The 21,368-nt window shown below is 40.3% G+C and overlaps 1 protein-coding gene across 4 annotated transcripts in view; it reads left to right on the top strand.

Annotated features, from left to right (window-relative positions):
- The first annotated feature begins 11,276 nt into the window (after positions 1 to 11,276).
- ADAR (adenosine deaminase RNA specific) overlaps positions 11,277 to 21,368 on the top strand; it is a 40,553-nt gene continuing 30,461 nt past the window's right edge. For 3 of the 4 annotated variants that reach the window (XM_067727958.1, XM_067727955.1, XM_067727956.1), the window contains exon 1: positions 11,278 to 11,432. In XM_067727958.1, the coding sequence (XP_067584059.1) occupies positions 11,388 to 11,432 (45 nt within the window). In that variant the 5' untranslated portion in view covers positions 11,278 to 11,387. Of the gene's footprint in view, positions 11,433 to 21,368 lie in introns of all 4 variants that reach the window. The other variant, XM_067727952.1, reaches the window with a different exon arrangement.

The following is a 21,368-nucleotide window of genomic DNA, read 5'->3' as shown; positions in this document are numbered from 1 at the left end:
GCGGGAGAGGCCACAGCAGTGAGAGGCCCGCGTACCGCAAAGAAAAAAAAAAAAAGGAAAGTTGGTTACATATTTATTCTAATCTCATCATATTGCTTTGATTTCATTTTGTAGTAAATGTCAGCTGTCACATAAGGAGCCTAAAGGTCTTGGAAATATTTTTACAGTGAATGATATTGATTACCCTGCTTTCAATTAAATAAATACTTAATATATGTATGTATTCAGTGTTGAGAGTGGAACAAGCAACAAATTTGAAGCCAGGAAGGGAATTTTAATACCATTTGAATCTACTTTTACCTTTTTTAATTGGAGTATAGTTGATTTACAATGTTGTGTTAATCACTGCTGTACAGCAAAGTGATTCAGTTATACATATATATACATTCTTTTTTTAAATTTCCTTTTCCATTATGATTTATCATAGGATATTGAATATAGTTCCCTGTGCTATACAGTAGGACCTTGCTGTTTATCCATTCTGTATATAAAAGCTTACATCTGCTAAGCCCAACCTCCCATTCCAGCCCTCCCCAACCCCCGACTCCAACCCTCCCCAACCCCTTCCCCCTTGACAACCACCAGTCTGTTCTCTATGTCCATGACTCTGTTTCTGTTTCATACATAGGTTCATTTGTGTCATATTTTAGTTGAATCTACTTTTTTGATGTTTCAGGGAAGTGGATGTGATAAAATGTGCTGAATATCATTGACAGGTCAACTAAGGCAAAGACACCAAAATGTCCATTAAATATGGCTACATGGAAATGGTTGATGGCTTTAACAAAAGCAGTTTTAGTGAAGTGATAGGAATGGAAATTTCAACTAAGGTTGAAGAATTAATGGGACTCCCATCCTGGCTATATGGAAGATAAGCTATTATTCAAAACACAACAAAACAAAAACACTCTTCTGCTAAAAAAAAAAAACTCCTAAAAATACTAAATAAAATCTTTTTAAAAATCTCCTTATATGCATAGCTGAGCAGGCAAGAAAGTAAGGGAATTTCTCAGAGACTAAAATAAATCAAAAGCATAAAATTAGAGGGTGAATGAGCACTGAATCCAGCCACCTTCTTAAGGGCATCTAATGATCCCCAGTAACCTAGAACTGGAGTTTTATCAACCATGCTAGGAAACAGAAGGCCAAGTTTAGTGCCCTTGCAAGCTAGAAAGTTGGTTTTAAAACCTTCCATAAAGCCAGTACTCTCAAAGGGCTATACTCTCAGTAAAGAAAAGTTTGCTTCATTAAGGAAGAAGGACACAGCTCCAAATGGAGTGAGGTAATATTTCCCCCAAATAATTCATAAGCAACAAGTTGGCCCTCACAAAGGTTTGGTACCCAAATTCATGCTACCTGCTTTGTCCAAAAAACTAAGAATTTAGTCTAAAGTGGTCCCAAGTTTTGGACTGTCCCTGACATGGTAAGCAGAAGGAAAAGCAAACCCTTTCTAAGGGAATATACCCTTAATGTAGGCCTCAAATATTGCTCACAATACAGTTTCAACAAACATGAGAGCACGATAAAAATTACAGAATATGGGGCTTCCCTGGTGGCGCAGTTGTTGAGAGTCTACCTGCCGATGCAGGGAACACGGGTTCGTGCCCTGGTCTGGGAAGATTCCACATGCCGCGGAGCGGCTGGGCCCGTGAGCCATGGCCGCTGAGCCTGCGCGTCTGGAGCCTGTCCTCCGCAACGGGAGAGGCCACAACAGTGAGAGGCCCACGTGCCACAAAAAAAAAAAAAAAATTACAGAATATGCAAGAAAACAAGACACCATACGAGAGACTCAGAAGAAAAACCAACAGCAAAATCAGACCCACAAAGGCATGCAGTATTGAAATGATCATACAAACAAAAACAAATATATAGTAGATTTTTTTAAGACTTAGAAACATGAGTAAGGAACAAAAGCTATAAAAACGACCTTGTTATGAAAAAGTGCCAAACTGAACTTCTAGAAATAAAAAAATTGGTGAAATTAAAAATTTAAAAACCTAAAAGGTGGGAAATTAATTAGAGATATGGAGCTCATAAGAATAATGAGCTAAATGTCCAACTTAAGAAATTAGAAAAAGAACAACAGAATAATCAAATTATGAGGAATGTAGCAGGAAGAAAATAATAAGTAGAGAAAGTAATGAAATTGAAAACAGAAGATCAACAAAGCCAAAGTTGATTGTTTGAAAATTGATAAACTTAAGGCAAACCGATTTAGTTTAAGATAGAGAGACAGAGATAGAAAAAGAGAGGCAAAGCGATATCACCTTTTATGTCATAGCATTGGAAGTCACACCACAGCATTAGTTCTGCCAAATTTTATTCATTAGAAGTTAGTCATTGCAGCAACCCTTATTCTCCCTTTGTGGGAAGAGTGTCAAAGAATTTGCAGATGTGTTTTAAAACCACTACTTGCTATATTACCGTTTCTACCCAGAACAATAAGACCAAAAAGAAAAAAGTAAATAAAATGTATACAGACTAGAAAGGAAGAGTGAAATCTGTTATTCCCAGGACAGATTATTTACATGAAAAACACAAAGAATAGACGAATCAGTAGAATTTAAAAGTCTGAACATAAATATACAAAAGTTAATTGCATTGTTACATATGATTAATAACTGGTTAGAAAATGGACTTTTAGGGCTTCCCTGGTGGCACAGTGGTTAAGAATCTGCCTGCCAATGCAGGGGACACAGGTTCAGACCCTGGTCCAGGAAGATCCCACATGCCGCAGAGCAGCTAAGCCCGTGCACCACAACTACTGAGCCTGCGCTCTAGAGCCCATGAGCCACAACTACTGAGCCCATGTGCCACAACTGCTGAAGCCTGTGAGCCTAGAGCCTGTGCTCCGCAACAAGAGAAGTCACCACGATGAGAAGCCCGCGCACCGCAACAAAGAGTAGCCCCCACTCACCGCAACCAGAGAAAAGTCCACGTGCAGCAACAAAGACCCAACACAGCCCTAAATTAATTAATTAATTAATTAATTAAATAATAAAATAAATTAATTTTAAAAAAAGAAAATGGACTTTTAGAAGGAGAGCATTAAGAACTGCAGCAATTAAAAAAAGATACAGTGGGACTTCCCTGGTGGTGCAGTGGTTAAGACTCCACACTCCCAATGCAGGAGTTCCGGGTTCGATCCCTGGCCAAAGAACTAGATCCCACATGCATGCCGCAACTAAGAGTTCGCATGCCACAACTAAGGAGCCCACGTGCCACAACTAAGGAGCCCTTGAGCTGCAACTAAATGAGCCTGCCTGCCACAACTTAAGACCCAGCGCAACCAAATAAATAACTATGAGGGGGAAAAAAAGATACAGTGAAACCTGCTCACCAATATAGGCATCTCCTGTTAACGTCAGTAATCCAATCCTGAAAATCAGGTATTCTGCACAAAAATACTAATCAGGGCCTATTTCCCATTATTTTAAAAGGAACAAATTATAATGCATTACATTTCAAACCAAACTCTCTAATCAATTTCCTGAAACTAAACTAAACACAGTAAAACACCTGTAAGTAACAAATGATCATAGTAGGATATAAAATGCTAAAACCCGCAATAATTAATGTAATCATTAACAAATAGTTGTTCTGCATGCAGTAGCATGGCTTCTTTTAAAACCAATGTCCCCTACATGCATCTCCTTTGTTGACACTGGGCTCACTTCTCAAAACACCTGATTCTGATATTCTGCCAATGATACTGACATTCAATTGTTTTTGGAATGTAACTTGAGAATTCTCCTGCACATTGTTTTGTAAAAACAATCGATTTGAGTTGGGGGAGACATAAAAATACATTTTTACCATACAACCACTGGCCAAAACCACTGTATTTGTAATCTAATTTCTGGAACACATTCATCACAGCTATCTTAAAGTCTGTGTATGATAACTCTAATATCTGGATCTCCTGTAGATCTCTTTCTACTATTTGTCTTGTCTCTGAATTTTTGGCAAAGTCTTCTCTTTTCTGCATCCCTATTTTTCATTAAATGCTAGACACACTGTATGAAAATGTAGAGATAATTTGAAGTACTGGACAATATTACTTTCTCCCAGAGTATTTATTCTTGTTTATAGGAGAAGTTAGGATAGGGGCAAACCACCTAAATACATCTAAGATTGAATTGTTTCAAGTTGGGTTTCAGTCTTCCTGAGAGCTAGATTTTGGTTCATCCTTACTCCTAGAGTATAGCCCTTTCGGATCCCAACTCTAGACCTGAGGTGTTTACCAGGACCCTTCTCATCAGTGAGTTCTAAACCTCAGTTATTGTCCCTCTGTGAAACTTCCAAAAGCTCTGTCCAGTTTCTCATCCTCACAGCTTTGATTTCATAATTGGCAAATACATGAAGGCGGGCCAAGTGTTGGTCTCACTTCTGCGGGATTCCCTCTTCTCCAGTCTCCTGACTCCTAAATCCTTTGCTGTCTCAGTAGTTTTCCAATGCTTTCAAACAGATGTTTTTAAAATATTTTATCCAGCTTTTCCAACTGTTCTTCCTGTGAAGTTTGGTTTGATACAATCTGGTTTGAAATGTCTTTGGATGATTTTAATTTATTCTACCTAGCTCAGAGAGTCTGAAAAGGGAAGTCCTTAATAACACCCAGAGGTATTTCTCAAATGTAAAATTATGCCAGTAAAAACTCCGAGAATCCACCAGAACATAACAAGACACTCTGATCTGGCTCTCTTAGATTTCCTGACATATTCAGCACCATTCCTGGCAGGGATGCTGAGATGGACCATTCCAAAGACTATTTTTTGCCTTAGTTTTTTGTCTCTCCCAAACTATCACAGCAAAAACATCTATGCCCATAAACATCCTTTTCCTCATCCCAGTAGTCTGCTCCCTCTATTTGTAATTACTCCCAATGTTAGAAATTCAAATTCATGTGTATCAACCTGAAATTTGAGCATACAGAAAAGGCTCACAGAGGTAAAAATACATCTTCAAGAGTTCACGTAAAGGAAATCTCCAGTTTGAAAGAAATGGCTATTCTTTCTTGCATCACCCTAAAGGAAGAGTCCTTTCTTCCATATTGGTGCCTCTAAAATGTTGTTCCTTCTATTGAGAACATTCTCCCTCTTTATTTCTCATTATATGCTTCACTTCAGATTCCCTTGGCCTCACATTTAATCCTTGCTCCAGCCACCCCTGTTGGGGCCAACTCAGCATAGACTCCACCCACTTTCATGAAAGCACACACTGACAGGCGTCACTCTATACTAACACCACACACTTCTTCCCTCATGCCCTGGGGCTACACAGTTGATGCAGAGAAGTCAGACACCAAGGGATGCACTGCACAGCGCAGAGGGGCCGGGGAGTTAACCCTCATGACAGAAAGAAAGCAAGAGTCAGTAGAACAATTTCTTCTTTCCCCAAAACAGTTTACTGAGTGATTGAAGACATCTTTAAAATATTCTCCCAGGCAAACTTTCCTGAGACACACTTCATATGACTCCTTGGAGAATACTCCCATAACATCAAGCTATCCCAGTTGCACTTAGCAGCAGCTAGTTTGTAAACACAACCTCATATTAACACTTCTTCTTTCTCTGTATGTAAACCCAAACAAATATTGTCTGTGTAGAATAAAATGACAATGAACAATTTGTGGAGTTAAAAAGAAAAGACAGAACCAAAAATTAGACAACAGTGCTGTATTAGTCAGAAGGGGTAAGAAAAGTGCTAAAGTATTCAAAAGCTCTTGTACTGTGTAGAAGAGAATGTCAACGTTGTGTTTAAACTTTAGACCTTATTAAATTAGAATGCATGATAAATTTTAAGGGTGACCACTAAAAAATGTATGCATGATTCCAAATCTTTAGAAAGAAAAATATGGAATAGGAAAAAAGTTCAAAAATAACTCAGTTAATCCAAAAATAAAGAAAGAAATAAAGCAAAAAAGATAAAAGCCAGAAACATAGAAAACATGGAACAAATAGAAATCATAAAGTAAGATAGAATCAAAGTCCAAATATATCAAAAATTACAATAAATATATGTGGACAAAAATTGACAGTTACAAGACAGAGATTATCAGAATTTTTTTTAAAATCCCGCTGGATTTTTAAAAAAGCAAACGAACTTGTATAGAATAAAAGTAAAAGGATTGAAAATGATATTCCAAGCAAACACCAAAAGAAAGTCAGTTTGGCCATGTTAATATCAGACAAAATAGACTTGAAGATAATGAGCAATATAGGGATAGAAAGGGATAACCATGTAATGATTTAAGATTTAATCACCATAAATAACACAGTTCTAAAAATATAAGCATCTAATAAAATATGCTCAAGATATATAGAGTATAACTTGATAAAAACTTCAGGGATAAATGGACAAATATACCATCACTGTGGGAGATTTTTCAATATGTCTTTATCTGTGTCTGATAATTCAAACAGACACCCCACCCCGCCCCCCCCCAAAAAGTATCAGCAAAGATGTAGGATATTTGAACAACAAAATTAACAAGCTTGTAGTAATGGACATATATCAATTTTGCACCCAACAGTGAGAGAATACAAATTCTTCTCAAGCACATATGGAACATTTACAAAATTAGATCATGAATTAGCTACAAAGCAAATATCAACAAATTTCAAAGAAAAGTATCACAAAACTATGTTCTGTTCACAATGCAAATATTTTAGAAGTTAATTTAAAATCTCCGTAGATTTTGAAATTGAAAAGCATGCTTTTTAAATAACTCATGAGTCAAAGAAGAAACCATAATACAATTATAAATACATTTTACAACTTAGTGATAATGAAAACAGTATATATTAAAACTTGTAGGATATGAAAAGTGTGCGTCAAGGGAAATTTATTGCCTTAAAGCCTTTTTTATAGAAGGGGGAAAAGGCTGAAAATTAATGAACTAAATCCATAACTTAAGAAGTAGAAAACAAACAACACAATAGACTCAAAGAAAGTGGAAGGAATATGATAATTATAAGAGCAGAAGTAGGAACTAAAAAAATGAAATAGGAAACCAAGTTACAATAGAGAGAATCAACAAGGCCAAAAGTTGGTTCTTTGAAAAGACCAACAAAATAAACAAACCTCTGCAATGATTTATCTAAGATAAAAAGAAGAGAAGACACAGACAAATAATTTATCAGTCAGTTTTCACTATAATATGCTGTGGTAACTAACAAAATCCCAAATCTCCGTGTTTATTTTTCGCTTGCTGTGTATGCCACTTATCTTCTGTATTCTCAGATCCCCAGTGGAGGACATGCCATTCTCATTGAAGAAGGAAATGAGCAAGAGAGCTACTGGAAACACACAGAATATTTTTTAAAGATTCCAGTCAGATGTGAAGTCATTGTGACCAAACCCATTGTCAGTTGGGTGGATATGCATATTCCCAAAAGGGGCAGTTCAAATAACATGGCAATAGGTGGAAATGTGTAGTTCTTTTACAAGAAGGAGAGCAAATACTTGAGCAACTGTCTGTACATCAACAGATAAATGGATAAAGAAGCCACAAAAAAGAATGAAATGATGCCATTTGCAGCAACATGGATGGACCTAGAGATTATCAGACTAAGTGAAGTAAGTCAGACAGAGAAAGACAAATATATCACTTATATGTGGAATCTTAAAAATAATACAAATGAACTTATTTACAAAACAGAAACAGACTCACAGACATAGAAAACAAACTTATGGTTACCAAATTGAGGGGGGGGATAAATTAGGAGTTTTGGATTAACATATACACCCTACTATATATAAAATAAATAAACAACAAGGACCTACTGTATAGCACAGGGAACTATATTCAATATCTTGTAATAACCTATAATGGAAAAGAATCTGAATATATATATAATATATATACATATAACTGAATCACTTTGCTGTACATGTGAAACTAACACAATATTGTAAATTAACTATACTTCAGTCTAAAAAATGGTTAAAAAGGAAGCTTCTTTAATCTGACAAAGGGGATTTACAAAAAGCCTTCAAAATATTACTCTAAATTTATTTACCAAAAATATTCTACAAAAATAATTCTAAATTTCCTTTTCAAAAATCAGGATCAAGTCAAGAGTGCCCAAGTAAGAATGTCAAGAAAATATCACCATTTCTATTAACATTGGACTGGAGGTCCTAACCAGTGTAATACTTTAATAGGAATAAAAGGCAATAAGGGCTGGATAGGAGGCAAAATGGACATAGATTTCAGATAATAATTGTTTACATAGAAAAATCCAAAAGAATCTAGAAATGAATTATTGGAAGAATCGATAGAAAAATTATTAGAAAGAATAATAGAAAAATTATTAGAATCAAAGACAAATTATTGTTTCCAGCAAAGTGACTGGACACAATATCAATATACAAAAGTCCAATTTATTTCTATGCTAGCAACAGTTACAAAGCATAATTTTTATAGGATATCATTTACAATAGCAACAAAAACAATGTATCTATGAATAAACCCAACAGAAGATGTGCAAGATCTGGACACATAAAATAAAAAACCTCTACTAAAAGACATTAATGAAGACCTAATAAAAAGATATCTATTCCTTGCTCATGAATTGGAAGACTCAAAATCATAAAGATGTCAACTCTCTCCAGATTGAGCTACATATTCAACACAATGCCAGTTAAAATCCCAACAGGTGTGTGTGTGTGTGTGTGTGCAACTTGAGAAGCTTGTTCTAAAATATGTATGGAAAAACAAAGGACTAAGAATAGCCAAGACAAAACATAAAGAAGAAAAATAAGGAAAATTTGCCTTACTAAATAATCAAGACTTTTTATAAAACTTTGGTAATTAAGTAGAGTGGTGTTGGCACCAAGATAAATTGTCCAGTGGAACTGAATAGACAGCTCAGAAACAGACCCATATACATAAATGGGATGTTGACACAGACACATGACAAAGCTGGCATGACAGATCAGTTGAGAAAGGTGGGGCTGGTCAACAAAGAAAGCTGGAAAAAAATCTCAGTTGTACGTAAAAAGTAAAATTGGATTCCCTACCTCACACCATAAACAAAGTAAATTCCAGAAAGAATAAGGATTAAAATGTCAAAAGCAAAACTACATATTTTTAGAAGTAACAGTAAGTTAATATATATTAGGGTAGGAAAAAACAGTATAAGTATTTATAAGTTCAAAGTTAAGTACATCTATGTATCAAAAAAAAAAGTGAAGGGCTTCCCTGGTGGCGCAGTGGTTGAGAGTCCACCTGCCGATGGAGGGGACATGGGTTCGCGCCCCGGTCCGCGAAGATCCCACATGCCGCGGAGTGGCTGGGCCCGTGAGCCATGGCCGCTGAGCCTGCGCGTCCGCAGCCTGTGCTCCGCAGCGGGAGAGGCCACAACAGTGAGGGGCCCGCGTACCGGAAAAAAAATGAGCCAATGTTGGGCTCTGTATATAGCCCCCCCAAGTTGTTTATTTCTTCACAGCAGGCTAGGACCAATTAGCTCAAAAGCCTGCCTGCACTAAAGTCAAATTTTTACATATCTAGTTGTTTTAAGCATAGCCCAAATAAGCAGATTTTTAGCCATTTAGAGCTGCCTGCCTACCATGCATACTTCACCAAAGTGCACCCAACATCTGCTAGTCATAGATAAGATAAACCCTGTGGTTATAGACCCCAAGCTGCTGCTGCCCTTTGGAGTTTTCTGACCCAGAGGCTCTCTGTTAGGCAGCTGAGCACATCACATAAACATGTAGGTCCCCTCTCCTCTGGGAATTTCCTTGTCCTCTCCTTCCAGATGCCTCCCCTCCCTGCCCCTAAGTAGTCTCTGAATTATCAGGTTTTGTGCGGGACTTCCCCTGCCTGCAAACCTGTCAAAACTTGTCCAAATAAAGCTTGCCTGTGCTACTGCCACGTCACAGTCATGCCTTTTTCCTTGATCTGCCTTGAAAACCCTGAATGCCCTACACTGACATTTCATAGAAAAAGAACTACAGATAAAATATGTAAGAGACGCTTAACTTCAGGGATATGCCAATAAAGCCAGGATGAGACACCATTTAACTCCCATTTCATTGGCAAAAATCAAGAAGTCTCAAGTATTAGGGAAGATGTGGATGCTAGTGATTGCTAGGATTGTAAACTGGTATAACCACTTTGAATAAAGATTTGGCACTATCACACAGAGTTGAACACTGACATACCCAAAACCCATCAATTCCACTCCTAGGTAAATATACCCAAGAGAAAAGTTTGTATAGAAGAACCAAAAGGCAATGCTCATAGCAGCACAGTTGGAAAAAGCAAAACAAAAACAAAAAAACACCAACAACTGGAAATTGCATAAATATTCAGCAGCCAGAGAATGGATAAATAATGGTACATTCACAAAATGATTTGTTATAGAGCAGTGAAAATGAATGAAATGCAACTTCACTCAACAAGAAGAATGAATCTTAGTGCTATGGTCAACATTTTTGTTCTCCCCCAAATTCATATGTTGAAATCCTAAGGCCCAATGGATGGTATTAGGAGGTGGGGCCTTTGGGAGGGGCTTAAGTCATGAGGGTGGAGCCCTCATGAATGGGATTGGAGTTCTTATAAAAGAGACCACACAGAGATCCCTAACTCCTTCTGCCATACAAGGAGAACTCTGCCAATAGGAAAAGGGCCCTTGCTATAACATGCTGGCACCCTGACTTCCAGCCTCTAGAACTGTGAGAAATAAATTTCTGTTGAAAAATCTGTTATTTGTTATAGCAGCCTGAATGGACTAAATAACTTAGGAACGTGTTTGTTAAAATAAAAGTCCAGAACATTAGATGAAATTTCAAATACACACACACACAAAACCAATTTAAAAAAAAAGTGTTTAATAATGTATATAACTGTGAAAAGAAAGCAATATAAAAGTTGTGTAAACACAAGTCAGGATGGAGGTTACTTCTGAGGGGAAGGCAGAGGTAAAGGATGGCGACCACTTACAAGTACATTAAAATTATTGGTAATATTTTAGTTCTTGGTTGGGGTGGCAAACTGGGGAGTTAAAGGTGATGTTCATTATAACATTTAAAAAATATTTAATTTGAACGTGCCACACAAGGAATACTGATTATAGTGTATTACTAAGTAATTCTGTGTACTTGATATCCATTTAAAAAAAAAAAAAAAGATAGTACCCACATACCGTCTCAGGCCTTCCGGCCCAACTACGTTATAAACGACTGAAGAGTTTAATCAAGGCCATGAGCAAAAATATAACATCCCAAACCCAAGTACCTACTCCCCACCGTGCCTACGACAACGCCATTAACAGATCAGTAAAAACCCAAGGAAGGCAGCAACAAAATCCTAGCTTAACTAGGACGCAAACAAAAGAGGGAGGAATCACGTGGTGCTCCCTCCCACGCCCGGCGCGCCAATGATGTCACCAATCCGCGACCGGGCCATTGATTCCCGACTGAAGGTAGAGAGGGCTACGTGGTGGGGGAGGGCGGGGAAGGGTCCCGGCGCCACTGGCAGTCTCTGGTGTCGCGCTGTGTCCCAGAGAATTACAAGACCCGGTAAGAGGCTTTTCCCTTCCCCGCTATCACCTTCTGTGGCCTGAACGCCCGGCTCGCGCCGCCGCTCCAGTGTCCGGCGCTACTGTAAGGGGGAGCGCAGGGGCGCCCGGTTGGGCTCTGAGTGTGGCCGCAGGGCCAGGTGGGGAGGCGGGGGTCGGGGGCAGCGGCGGGGCTCAGCAGCCTTGCGGGGAGGCGGGCGCCGGGGGCCAAGTGCTTGTGTGCGGGTGTTTGTGCTCCCGGGTGTGCGCGGGTGTGGGCGGCAGAGGCTGCGCACGGATGCTCTGGCGCTCGTGCCAGGCGGAACCGAACAGCTGGGTACCAAAGGCCCTTGTCTCCCTCTCGCCAACTCCCTCCCCTGGGGGAGAGTGACTGGAGAGCTAGGCGCCTGGGACTCGTTCAGGTCCGCGTCTTCCTGCGCCTTCTCCCTTGACTGCATAGGCCCGCGCCTCATCCCTGGGATAATATCCGCAGCCCTTGGCGTGCCTTATACAGGGAAGGCGTAGGCGTCCGCGGTGGAGAGCCCACTGCGGGGTCACGGCCACTGCGTTCTGCCTCGGTGTGGCCTTGGTGCAGGAGGCCTAGTTGCGTCACCTCCCCTTCCTTCTTCTGCTTGGCTTGATTCTTGGGTCCCGCTAGAGGGTAAGCCTGCCTCAGGTGTGCCGTGTTGGTGTCAGAGTTTGGGAAACTTGCCTTTCGAAGAGGCATATGCACCTGTCATTGGATTTTAAACGCAGTGTCGGGGAGTCCCAGCCTGCGGTTGGGGAGGGAACAGAGCCTAAGCTGCTAAGGGAGAAGATTTGCACACAGAGGCCTACACAGTGACTGCTGTTGGAGAGGGAGGCCGGATTGCTAGAACAGGTCACTGGGAGCCGAGAATGTCGGAGCAACAAATTGTCGAGCAAATGCGAGTGATGATGCCAGTTTCTTAACTAAAGAAGGACGGTTCCCGTCGTTGCAGATTTTGAGATATCTTTCCCGTTATTTCATTATTTCACAGACAGCTGGCTGTGCTTGGTGTATGGGAGGCAGGGAACAGAGTGGAAAGGGGGCATGACTTTTGGGAGTCTGGTCTGCGTTTGCCAGCTGTGTGACAGTGAGTGAGTTATTTAACCTTTCTACTCCTACTTGGTCTTATCTACAAAATGAGGATAATTATATCTACCTTACAGGGTTGTTGTCAGAATTTGAAGTGTCTAGCTATTATTAGTAAGGGCCCAGCACCCATGACTTGAACTTGCTCCCTTGCTGAAGGTTTCCCATTGGTACAGCTGCTTGAAAAGCAGGGGAGTGTTTTGCTATTCTGTGTGCTTGCTATTCTGCCAGATATGATAAAGCAGACTTGCGGTGGCGGGGGAGACTCAAAACCCATAATCTCTCTACAATAGACCATAACATTTTAAAACTGGAAAAAGCCTTACTTTACTCTCTTAATTATAGCTTCTCTTTATTGAGCACATGCTATGTGTGTGACCCTGTACTGAGCTCTCAACATACACTAATTTCTTTAATCCCTCCGGCAGCCCAGTGCTATCATAAGTATTATCCCCATTTTACAGATGCAGAAGGTGAGCTTAGCCAACCAAGTTCCTGACACTATTTAATGGCAGAACTGAAACTTGAACCCAGGCCCTCAGACTATGTAGGGTTTGGGTCTTGTTATTTCTCAGTGACTAGAATCCTGGCAGTGTGAGGTGTAGTGGGGGAAGGGAGGCATAAGCAGAGTTTAGAGGGCCGGTATTTGCTGTAAGAATAACATCTCAAATTGTCCAGTGATAAATTACCTTTTATTTTACATTTTACCCAGCATTGTCCAGATGCGAAGCAAGATTTAACCTTTTCACCCAGAGAAAAGTGGGCAAAGTAGATATGGGCGCACAGTGCTGGGATAGTGGGCAAACAGTAGGTATTTGGTAAATGTCTGTGGAAAGAAGAAAAAATCTTGAGGTATTGTTACGTCTGCCAGAAGGAGACCCATTGCTAACACACACAGTTTCCTTTAAGCTAGCTATTTTTATACTGTTACACAGTGTAATATGAGCATCTTTCTGATTCATGGATTTAAAGATTTGAAGCTGTGTTTCAGACCAAGACTGGTATTATTATCTGTGACCAACTGATTTGAGTTTGTGTGAACAACAGGGTCTGAGCCCCTTTTGGGCTTCTGTAGTGATCTCTTGAGATACAGCAGTTTATTTTGCTATAACATCTGTTAGACTTGGACCATAGTGGATACAGCTGCTTGAGTTAAGTTTCCTGGAGAACACTGGATGATGGTTTGGTATCAGGGATAAAGAGTTCAAAATATTAAGTTTGTCACAAAATTAAGCATTTGAGAAAGATCTGTGACGGATGTGCATTAATGTGGTAATGGTAAACGGGTTTTAAACAGATGATATTCTTGGCGTTTTTGATCAGTCATTCTGTGTTGGTTCTCAGTCTGAAGATGACTTAGGGCTGTCTGGTGAATTATTAGGAATGCAGAAAGGTTTATATAACCCATCCATATAGATTGTGACAAGTAAACTCTCAGTTCCTCCCCCTAAGGAGCTTTCGTTGCTGCTTCTATACCCTCCCAGATGCCTTGAAGCCACCTATTTCATCATGTTTATCAAACTTAATGGGAGAGACCCTTTAACATAATTTATCCTCCCTTTCCCTCTGTACCCCACCACCACCACACACAGAGTGAAGTTCTTTCCCCAGAAGGGGGTATATTAATCTAGTTGCAAATGGCAGAAGCCTAATGTAAACTAACATAAGCAAAAAAGTGTTGATCATTTAACTAGGAGGTCCAAATGTGAGCTTCAGGCATGGCTGGATCATGAGGCTGAAATGATGTCATGAGGACTCTCTTCGCCCTGCCTTTCTCTGCTTCTTTTTGTTTATTGCCCTCATTCTTTCCTGCTGTTTTCTCCGTACATAGTGAAAAAGGTGACTCTTGGCAGCCCCAAGCCTATGATCTTACAGCTCTCTTCTAGCATTGTAAACTCATCATGTGGACAAGGAGCTAGAGATGCCACGTTTAGACAGATCTGTGTCACAGGCCCACTTTTGAGATGAAGGAGTAAAATTTCCTTCCATAACCACATGGGATGGGGAAGTGCAGAGGTACTAGGCAGGTGAAAACAACAGATGATTACTGTAAGTGTGTGTGTATACATAGACATATGTGCTGACATGTGTGCTTATATCCCCCTTCTTTGTGGCCTTTCCAGAGCCTTCCAACTGGAATGGATCCACGTGGTTTTGTTTGTCCATCACACGTTGTTATTTTGTTGTGGCATTGATCATGTTCTTTTCATCCCTTCCGCTCCTTTGCATCTGCTGTTTGTGCGTGCACGTGTGTACACACACACACACACACACACACACACACACTGTTTTGTTTGACTGACTTCCTTTTGGATTCAGGTCATGCTTCTCTTCTCAGAAGCCTTCCTTGACCTCCATCAACGAGGAAGTCACATCCCCTGAGCACAGCCCTACTGTGGATTTGATTTCTGTTTGATAACTGTCTATTTTCTAGTCAGTTCTCCACTAGACTGAGAGCCCCTTGAAGACAGAGGTGCTCTTTGCTTTGTATTCCTTATCTCCTTCTTAGCTGTATTATTTTTATTCTTAGCACTTACAACCAGTTGACACTGTATATTTGTTCGTTGCCTGTCTTCTCACTAAAACATCAGCTTCATGAAAATAACGAGGAAAGGAATTTTTATTTTGTTTACTGCTGTATCTCTAGGGCCTAGGATGTGCCTGGCACATAGTATGTGCTTAATAAATGTTTATTAAATGAATGAATGAAAATCTGCCCATAGGGAGAAAATGCTGCCATGGTGTTGATGAGGATTCAATCTGCATGATAGATACAGTTCTCACTGTAAATGTCTGTAAATGCAAGTACTATGGGTGCCATCTCAGAAAGGCAGAATCTCTCTCCCCATGTGCATCTGAACCTACAGAGGTGAAGGGTTAGGCCCCAAGGAGCAGCCACCTGGAAATTCCACCCTGTGAGATATTTCACCCCCCTCAAACTCTTCTGAACTATGATAGATTGTATATTAAGGCTTTTTTTTTTTTTTTTTTGTAGTTTGAGTCTTTTTTTTCCTTAGAGTATTTATCTCTTTTTTTTTTTTTTCTAATTTTATTTATTTTTGGCTGTGCTGGGTCCTCATTGCTGCACGCGGGCTCTCTCTAGTTGTGGTGCACGGGCTTCTCGTTGCGGTAGCCTCTCCCTTTGAGGATCATGGCCTCTAGGAGTGTGGGCTTCAGTAGTTGCAGCACGCGGGTCCTAGAGCACACGGGCTTCAGTAGTTGTGGCTGGTGGACTTAGTTGCTCCGCGGCATGTGGGAATCTTCCCGGACCAGGGCTCGAACCCGTGTCCCCTGCATTGGCAGGCGGATTCTTAACAATTGCGCACAAGGGAAGTCCCGGAGTATTTATCTTTAAAACATTCCCTTGAGCACTTACAATGTGCCAGACATGGTTTTAAGTCCCTTAACAACTTATTCTTTGACTGGAGTTTGGGGATCAAGGTTGTGAACTTTAAAACTTTTTTTTTCTTTTTAAATACAAAAACACTCAAAAGAGGCTAAAAAAAATCCAAACTAGAAAATTATAAAAGAAATGAGACCCCTCTCCATCCAGCTCATCTCACCCTCCAGAGGTAGAGCTACTACTAATAGCTTGATGTGTGTCTCCTCCCTTACCTTTTCTTAGGCCTTTATAGTCAAAGCTATTAAATAAAATACACTCCATCTTGTTGTCATTGTTTGATTTTCACCCAGATGCAGCCATGTTCTACATGCTGATCTGCACCTTTCCTTTTCCATAGCTGTCTTCAATGTGCTTCTGCTGCACCTACCACTACTCCCCAGGGAGAGCACCCTGCCTCGGGGTGAGTGGCATAGCCGGATGGGGGACTTGCAGCCCAGAGTGCAGTCTGTCCTTCAGGACAGGGGCTGCTTGGGTGTTGGTCTTCCGCCCTCTCCCAGGGAGGGCCCAATTCCGCATCCATCTTCCTGGGTACTGTTGTGCCTTATCTTATCTTATTTTAACCTACCCATGCCACACCCACCCCCCCAACAAAAATAGCGGAGGGAGGATACCCTTTTGTTTCTTGTTTTAACACACAAAAAGTAGTTCTCATACAATTAGAGGCTTGAGGTGAAAGGGCTATTGTTTAACCCCACACTCACCCCCATACATCTGGGCCCCCGCTTCTACCCAGCTGCAATACCTTCTTGTAGTGCTTAGTCCTCATTTGCTTCCTAAAAAGTGAATATGAGTTTATACAGCAATGCCTGACCATTCGCTGTGCCTCTGTCTCACCCTGCCTTCTCCAGGACTGGGTATTTTAACGGAAAGAGGAAAATCTTAGCTAGATTGAAAAATGGTGTCTCATTTTAATTTGCATTTTTTGTTATGATTAAGTTTGAATCAAATATTTTTTAGAGTATGCAAATACTCTAAAAAATATGAGTATATGCTCATTGTAAAAAACAAACAAAAAACTCTTATTTGCTGTAAATATTCTTCCAGTCGGTTGTTTGCCATCTAATTTTGGCTTTATCATTAAACATACAAAACCTGTTTTTCATTCTTCTGCAGACAGATTTTGTCCTTTTTGATTTCTTCCTTTGCTTGTAAGCTTAAAAATATTTTTTCTTCATTTTGTGTTCTAAAGGTTTGCTTTTTGACATATGACTTTGAAAAGCTAATATTCAGTTTTATTTCAGATTTGAACAAGATATTTGATGAAAATATTGTACAATATTTTAAATAAAAGCAGTTTTTTGTGGGGTTTTTTGTGGGGTTTTTTGCGGTACGTGGGCCTCTCACGGTTGTGGCCTCTCCCGTTGCAGAGCACAGGCTCCGGACGCACAGGCTCAGCGGCCATGGCTCACGAGCCCAGCCGCCCCGCGGCATGTGGGATCTTCCCGGACCGGGGCACGAACCCGTGTTCTCTGCATCGGCAGGCGGACTCTCAACCACTGCGCCACTAGGGAAGCCCATAAAAGCAGTTTTACTTAGATAAAGGTCTATGTTTTGTTTTTTGTAAATTTATTTATATATTTATTTTTGGCTGTGTTGGGTCTTCGTTGCTGCGCACGGGCTTTCTCTAGTTGTGGCGAGTGGGGCTACTTTTCATTGCGGTGTGCGGGCTTCTTATTGCGGTGGCTTCTCTTGTTGCGGAGAATGGTGTCTAGGTGCGCAGACTTAAGTAGTTGTGGCACGCGGGCTCAGTAGTTGTGGCTTGTGAGCTCTAGAGTGCAGTCTCAGTAGTTGTAGCGCACGGGCTTAGTTGCTCCGTGGCATGTGGGATCTTCCCGGACCAGGGCTTGAATCTGTGTCCCCGGCATTGACAGACAGATTCTTCACCACTGTGCCACCAGGGATGTCCTATGTTTTGTTTTAAAGATACTTACATTAGTGCGTATGTATCATTTATTTTTCCTTTTTTAAATTTAGCAGAATATCAAAGCTTGCTCCACAAAACTGAGTTCGAATGTATGTATAATTCTCATCATTTTAATGTTCTTAAGCGTTTCAATAAATTGCTACATGAGATGTTTATCTGTTGCTGTTGATCTGGTTTAAAGAAGCACTCTTATTCTGTTAGCAACATCTAGGTGTATAGCCAAGATGATGAATTTAGCCTCTTCCCGTTCACCTGTCTCACCATTTCCCTCTCTTTTTGAGATGTAATTATATACAGTAAAAATATTTAATGAATATGCTATGGTATTCATTGAATACCATTCAATAAATTTTGACAAATACATATACCCATTTAATCACCATCCAAATCAAGAAAATAAAGGATTTCCATCACCCCAGAAAGTTCCCTCGTGCACCTTTCTAGTCACCACTGTCCCCAAAGGCTACCACTCTTCTGATGTCTATCACCATAGATCAGTTTTGCCTGTTCTAAAACATCATATCAATAGAACTGTATAATATGTACTTTATGTGTGGCTTCTTTTAGTGAGCTTCAGCCATGTTGCAGTATCCACTGTATGTATATACATTAGTCATTTATTCATTCATCAGTTGATGTGCTTTGAGGTAGTTTCCAGTTTGCGGCTATCAGGAATAAAGCTCTAGGAACATTCTTTTTTTCTTTTTTTTAATTGTGGTGAAAAACACATAAAATTTACCAAATTAACCATTTTTAAGTGTACAGTTCAGTAGTAGTATGTATATTCACATGGTGAAAAGTTCAGATCTCCAGAACACTTTCATTTTGCAAATCTGAAACTCTGCACCCATTAAACAACTCCCCCTTTCCCCTTCTCCCTACCCCTGGTTCCATAAACATTCTTGTATAAGTCTTTTTGTAGCCATCTCTTTTCATTTTCCTTGGGCAAGTACTCAGAAGTATAGCGGCTGAGTCATACATAGGGTGTTTACATATTTAGCCTTAGAAGAAATTGCCAAACAGTTTTCCAAAGTGGTTGTACCATTTTACATTCCCACCATGAGAGTGTATGAGAGTTCTACTTGCTCCATATCTTCACCATTAGATATTATGAGGGGTTTTTTTAGTTTTATTTTAGCCATTCTAATAGCTATGAAGTGGCGTCTCATTGTGGTTTTATCACAGCATATCTTAATCATTTATTTACGTGGCTATTTCCATTATTAGACTGAGCTTCTTAAGGGCAAGGTTCATGCAATACATAGTTATCTTTTTCTTATTAACTTTTCCCCTTTATTTTGAGTGTGATAGATGCTTTATTATAGAAGACTTGAAAATTGAAGAAACTATTAAAATGAATATCCCTGGTAACCCTACTTCTCAGATATCATCATTAACATTTTGGTGTCTTTTGTGCAGTGTTGTGTTGGTTAGCCCACAGATAGGGCAGTTCCAGGGTGGATTGATTCAGCAACTCAGAGTTGTCCCAGCCCTCTAGTCTGCCATCCTCAGGGCATCATTTATTCATATCAAGGAACCTTTGTGACAGAAAGCCCCTGACAGGCTTCCTTTGTGTTTTGTTGGCCAGAGTTGTATCACATGTATCACTGGCAAGAGGAATGGAATTGCCAAAACCAAGTTAGATTAGACTAATCACAGTCCTCCCTCTGGGTCTGGGGAGGGAGCCTGGCCTTCTCAGATGAATGTGGACAGAATCAGGGTTCTCTCAGAAGGGAAGGCAGACTTCTAGGGTAGGCACTCAGCACTGTCTGCCACCTGGGCATATTGTTTTTCAAAGCCGAAATTGTTCTCTATTTAAATTTTATGTCTTTCCACTTATTATGAACTAAACATCTTCCATGGCATTAACTCTTTGTAAATGTCACTTTTATGTATTGTATAATTTACTACTGTACCAGAATCTACTTGACTGTGTCTCTAGTTTTGGACATTAAATCTATTTTCAATTTTTTGCTATTGTAAACAATTCTGTAGGGAGCTTAAATTTCTGTACTAGATTTCAAATTATCTTCCTCAAGGTAGATTTTTATGATTGGACCATTAATTACACTTATTAATAATTATGTAGCAATATGATTACATATTAATAATGATTGCTGATTATTAAATGAGGTTATTAACATATTTAAGACTTCTGACGCACATTGTCCAATTGCTTTGTAAAAAAAAGCATCTTAGTCTTACTGTCATAGGGTAGAACGCCTATTTCTCCTCCTTTCCTTATTTTTTTACTTTTCTCCCTCCTCTTTCTTTCATTCAATCATTAATGTATATTCCTTTGACAGATATGTTGAATACCTTTTATAGCCAAAGCACTGTGCTGGGTCATGGGGGGTACAAGGCTAGTACTGCTCAGGACAGACAGACAAAGATCATGCAATTGTGTAACTACAGCTACTGATAAGGATTATGAAGGAAGCTTCCTAGTGTTACGGATACTATAAACTCTATATGCCGTCTGGCATAGGGACAGGACTGGAGGAGAAAACAGTCTACGACTTGGCTTTTTTGAGGCTGCAGGAGTGCTCTGTGGCTATTGGGCAAACAGGATGGAAGGTGCCTTTTGTGAAGTATGGGAGGTTAGGCTTGGCTGGAGAGTGGGAGTGCACAGCCAACCTTGTTACGGACTTGGGCCTTTATCCCAAGAGTAACATATAGCCAATAAAGGGTTAAAGAAGGGAGGTGATGGTGACCTAACCATCTTTGAGAACATTTTGGAGGGGGTCAGAGGGGATTCCTAGAGTCAAAGATTAGATTGTGAAGGTAGCCATGGAATCTCCCCACCTGGCACTGGGTCATTTTTTTTAATTGCTAATTTTCTGAATGAAAACGTAAAACGTATTACAAGTGTAACTGAATATTCCCCCAAGCATTTGACAGGCATTTGCACTTCCTTTTTTGGGAATTGGCTTTTTATCTACTGCAGAGTTAGTGGGGGCAGTGTAATGGCCAAGAGCATCCGCTCTGGAGCCAAAATGCCTGAGTCTGAATCCTGGCTCAGCCTGTACTGGCTGTGTTATCTCGAACAACTTTGGTCTACCTCAGCCTTTCATGCTGTAACATGGGGACAGCAACAGTGTACCTCTCTCATAAGGTGGTTGTGAAAATTAAAAGATAAAGTACAGGGACTTCCCTGGTGGTCCAGTGGCTAAGACTCCATGCTCCCAATGCAGAGGATCTGGGTTTGATCCCTGGTCAGGGAACTAGATCCCACATGCATGCCGCAACTAAGAGTTCACATGCCTCAACTAAGGAGCCCGTGAGCCGGTGCAACCAGAAAAATAAATAAATAAAAAATAGGGCTTCCCTGGTGGCGCAGTGGTTGAGAGTCCGCCAGCCGATGCAGGGGACGCAGGTTCGTGCCCCGGTCCGGGAAGATCCCACATGCTGTGGAGCGGC

This window comes from Pseudorca crassidens, chromosome 2, assembly GCF_039906515.1.
Source record: "Pseudorca crassidens isolate mPseCra1 chromosome 2, mPseCra1.hap1, whole genome shotgun sequence".
NCBI classification, from domain to species: Eukaryota; Metazoa; Chordata; class Mammalia; order Artiodactyla; family Delphinidae; genus Pseudorca; species Pseudorca crassidens.
Note: the sequence above shows the minus strand (reverse complement) of the source record. Positions and strands in the feature narration are given on the sequence as shown.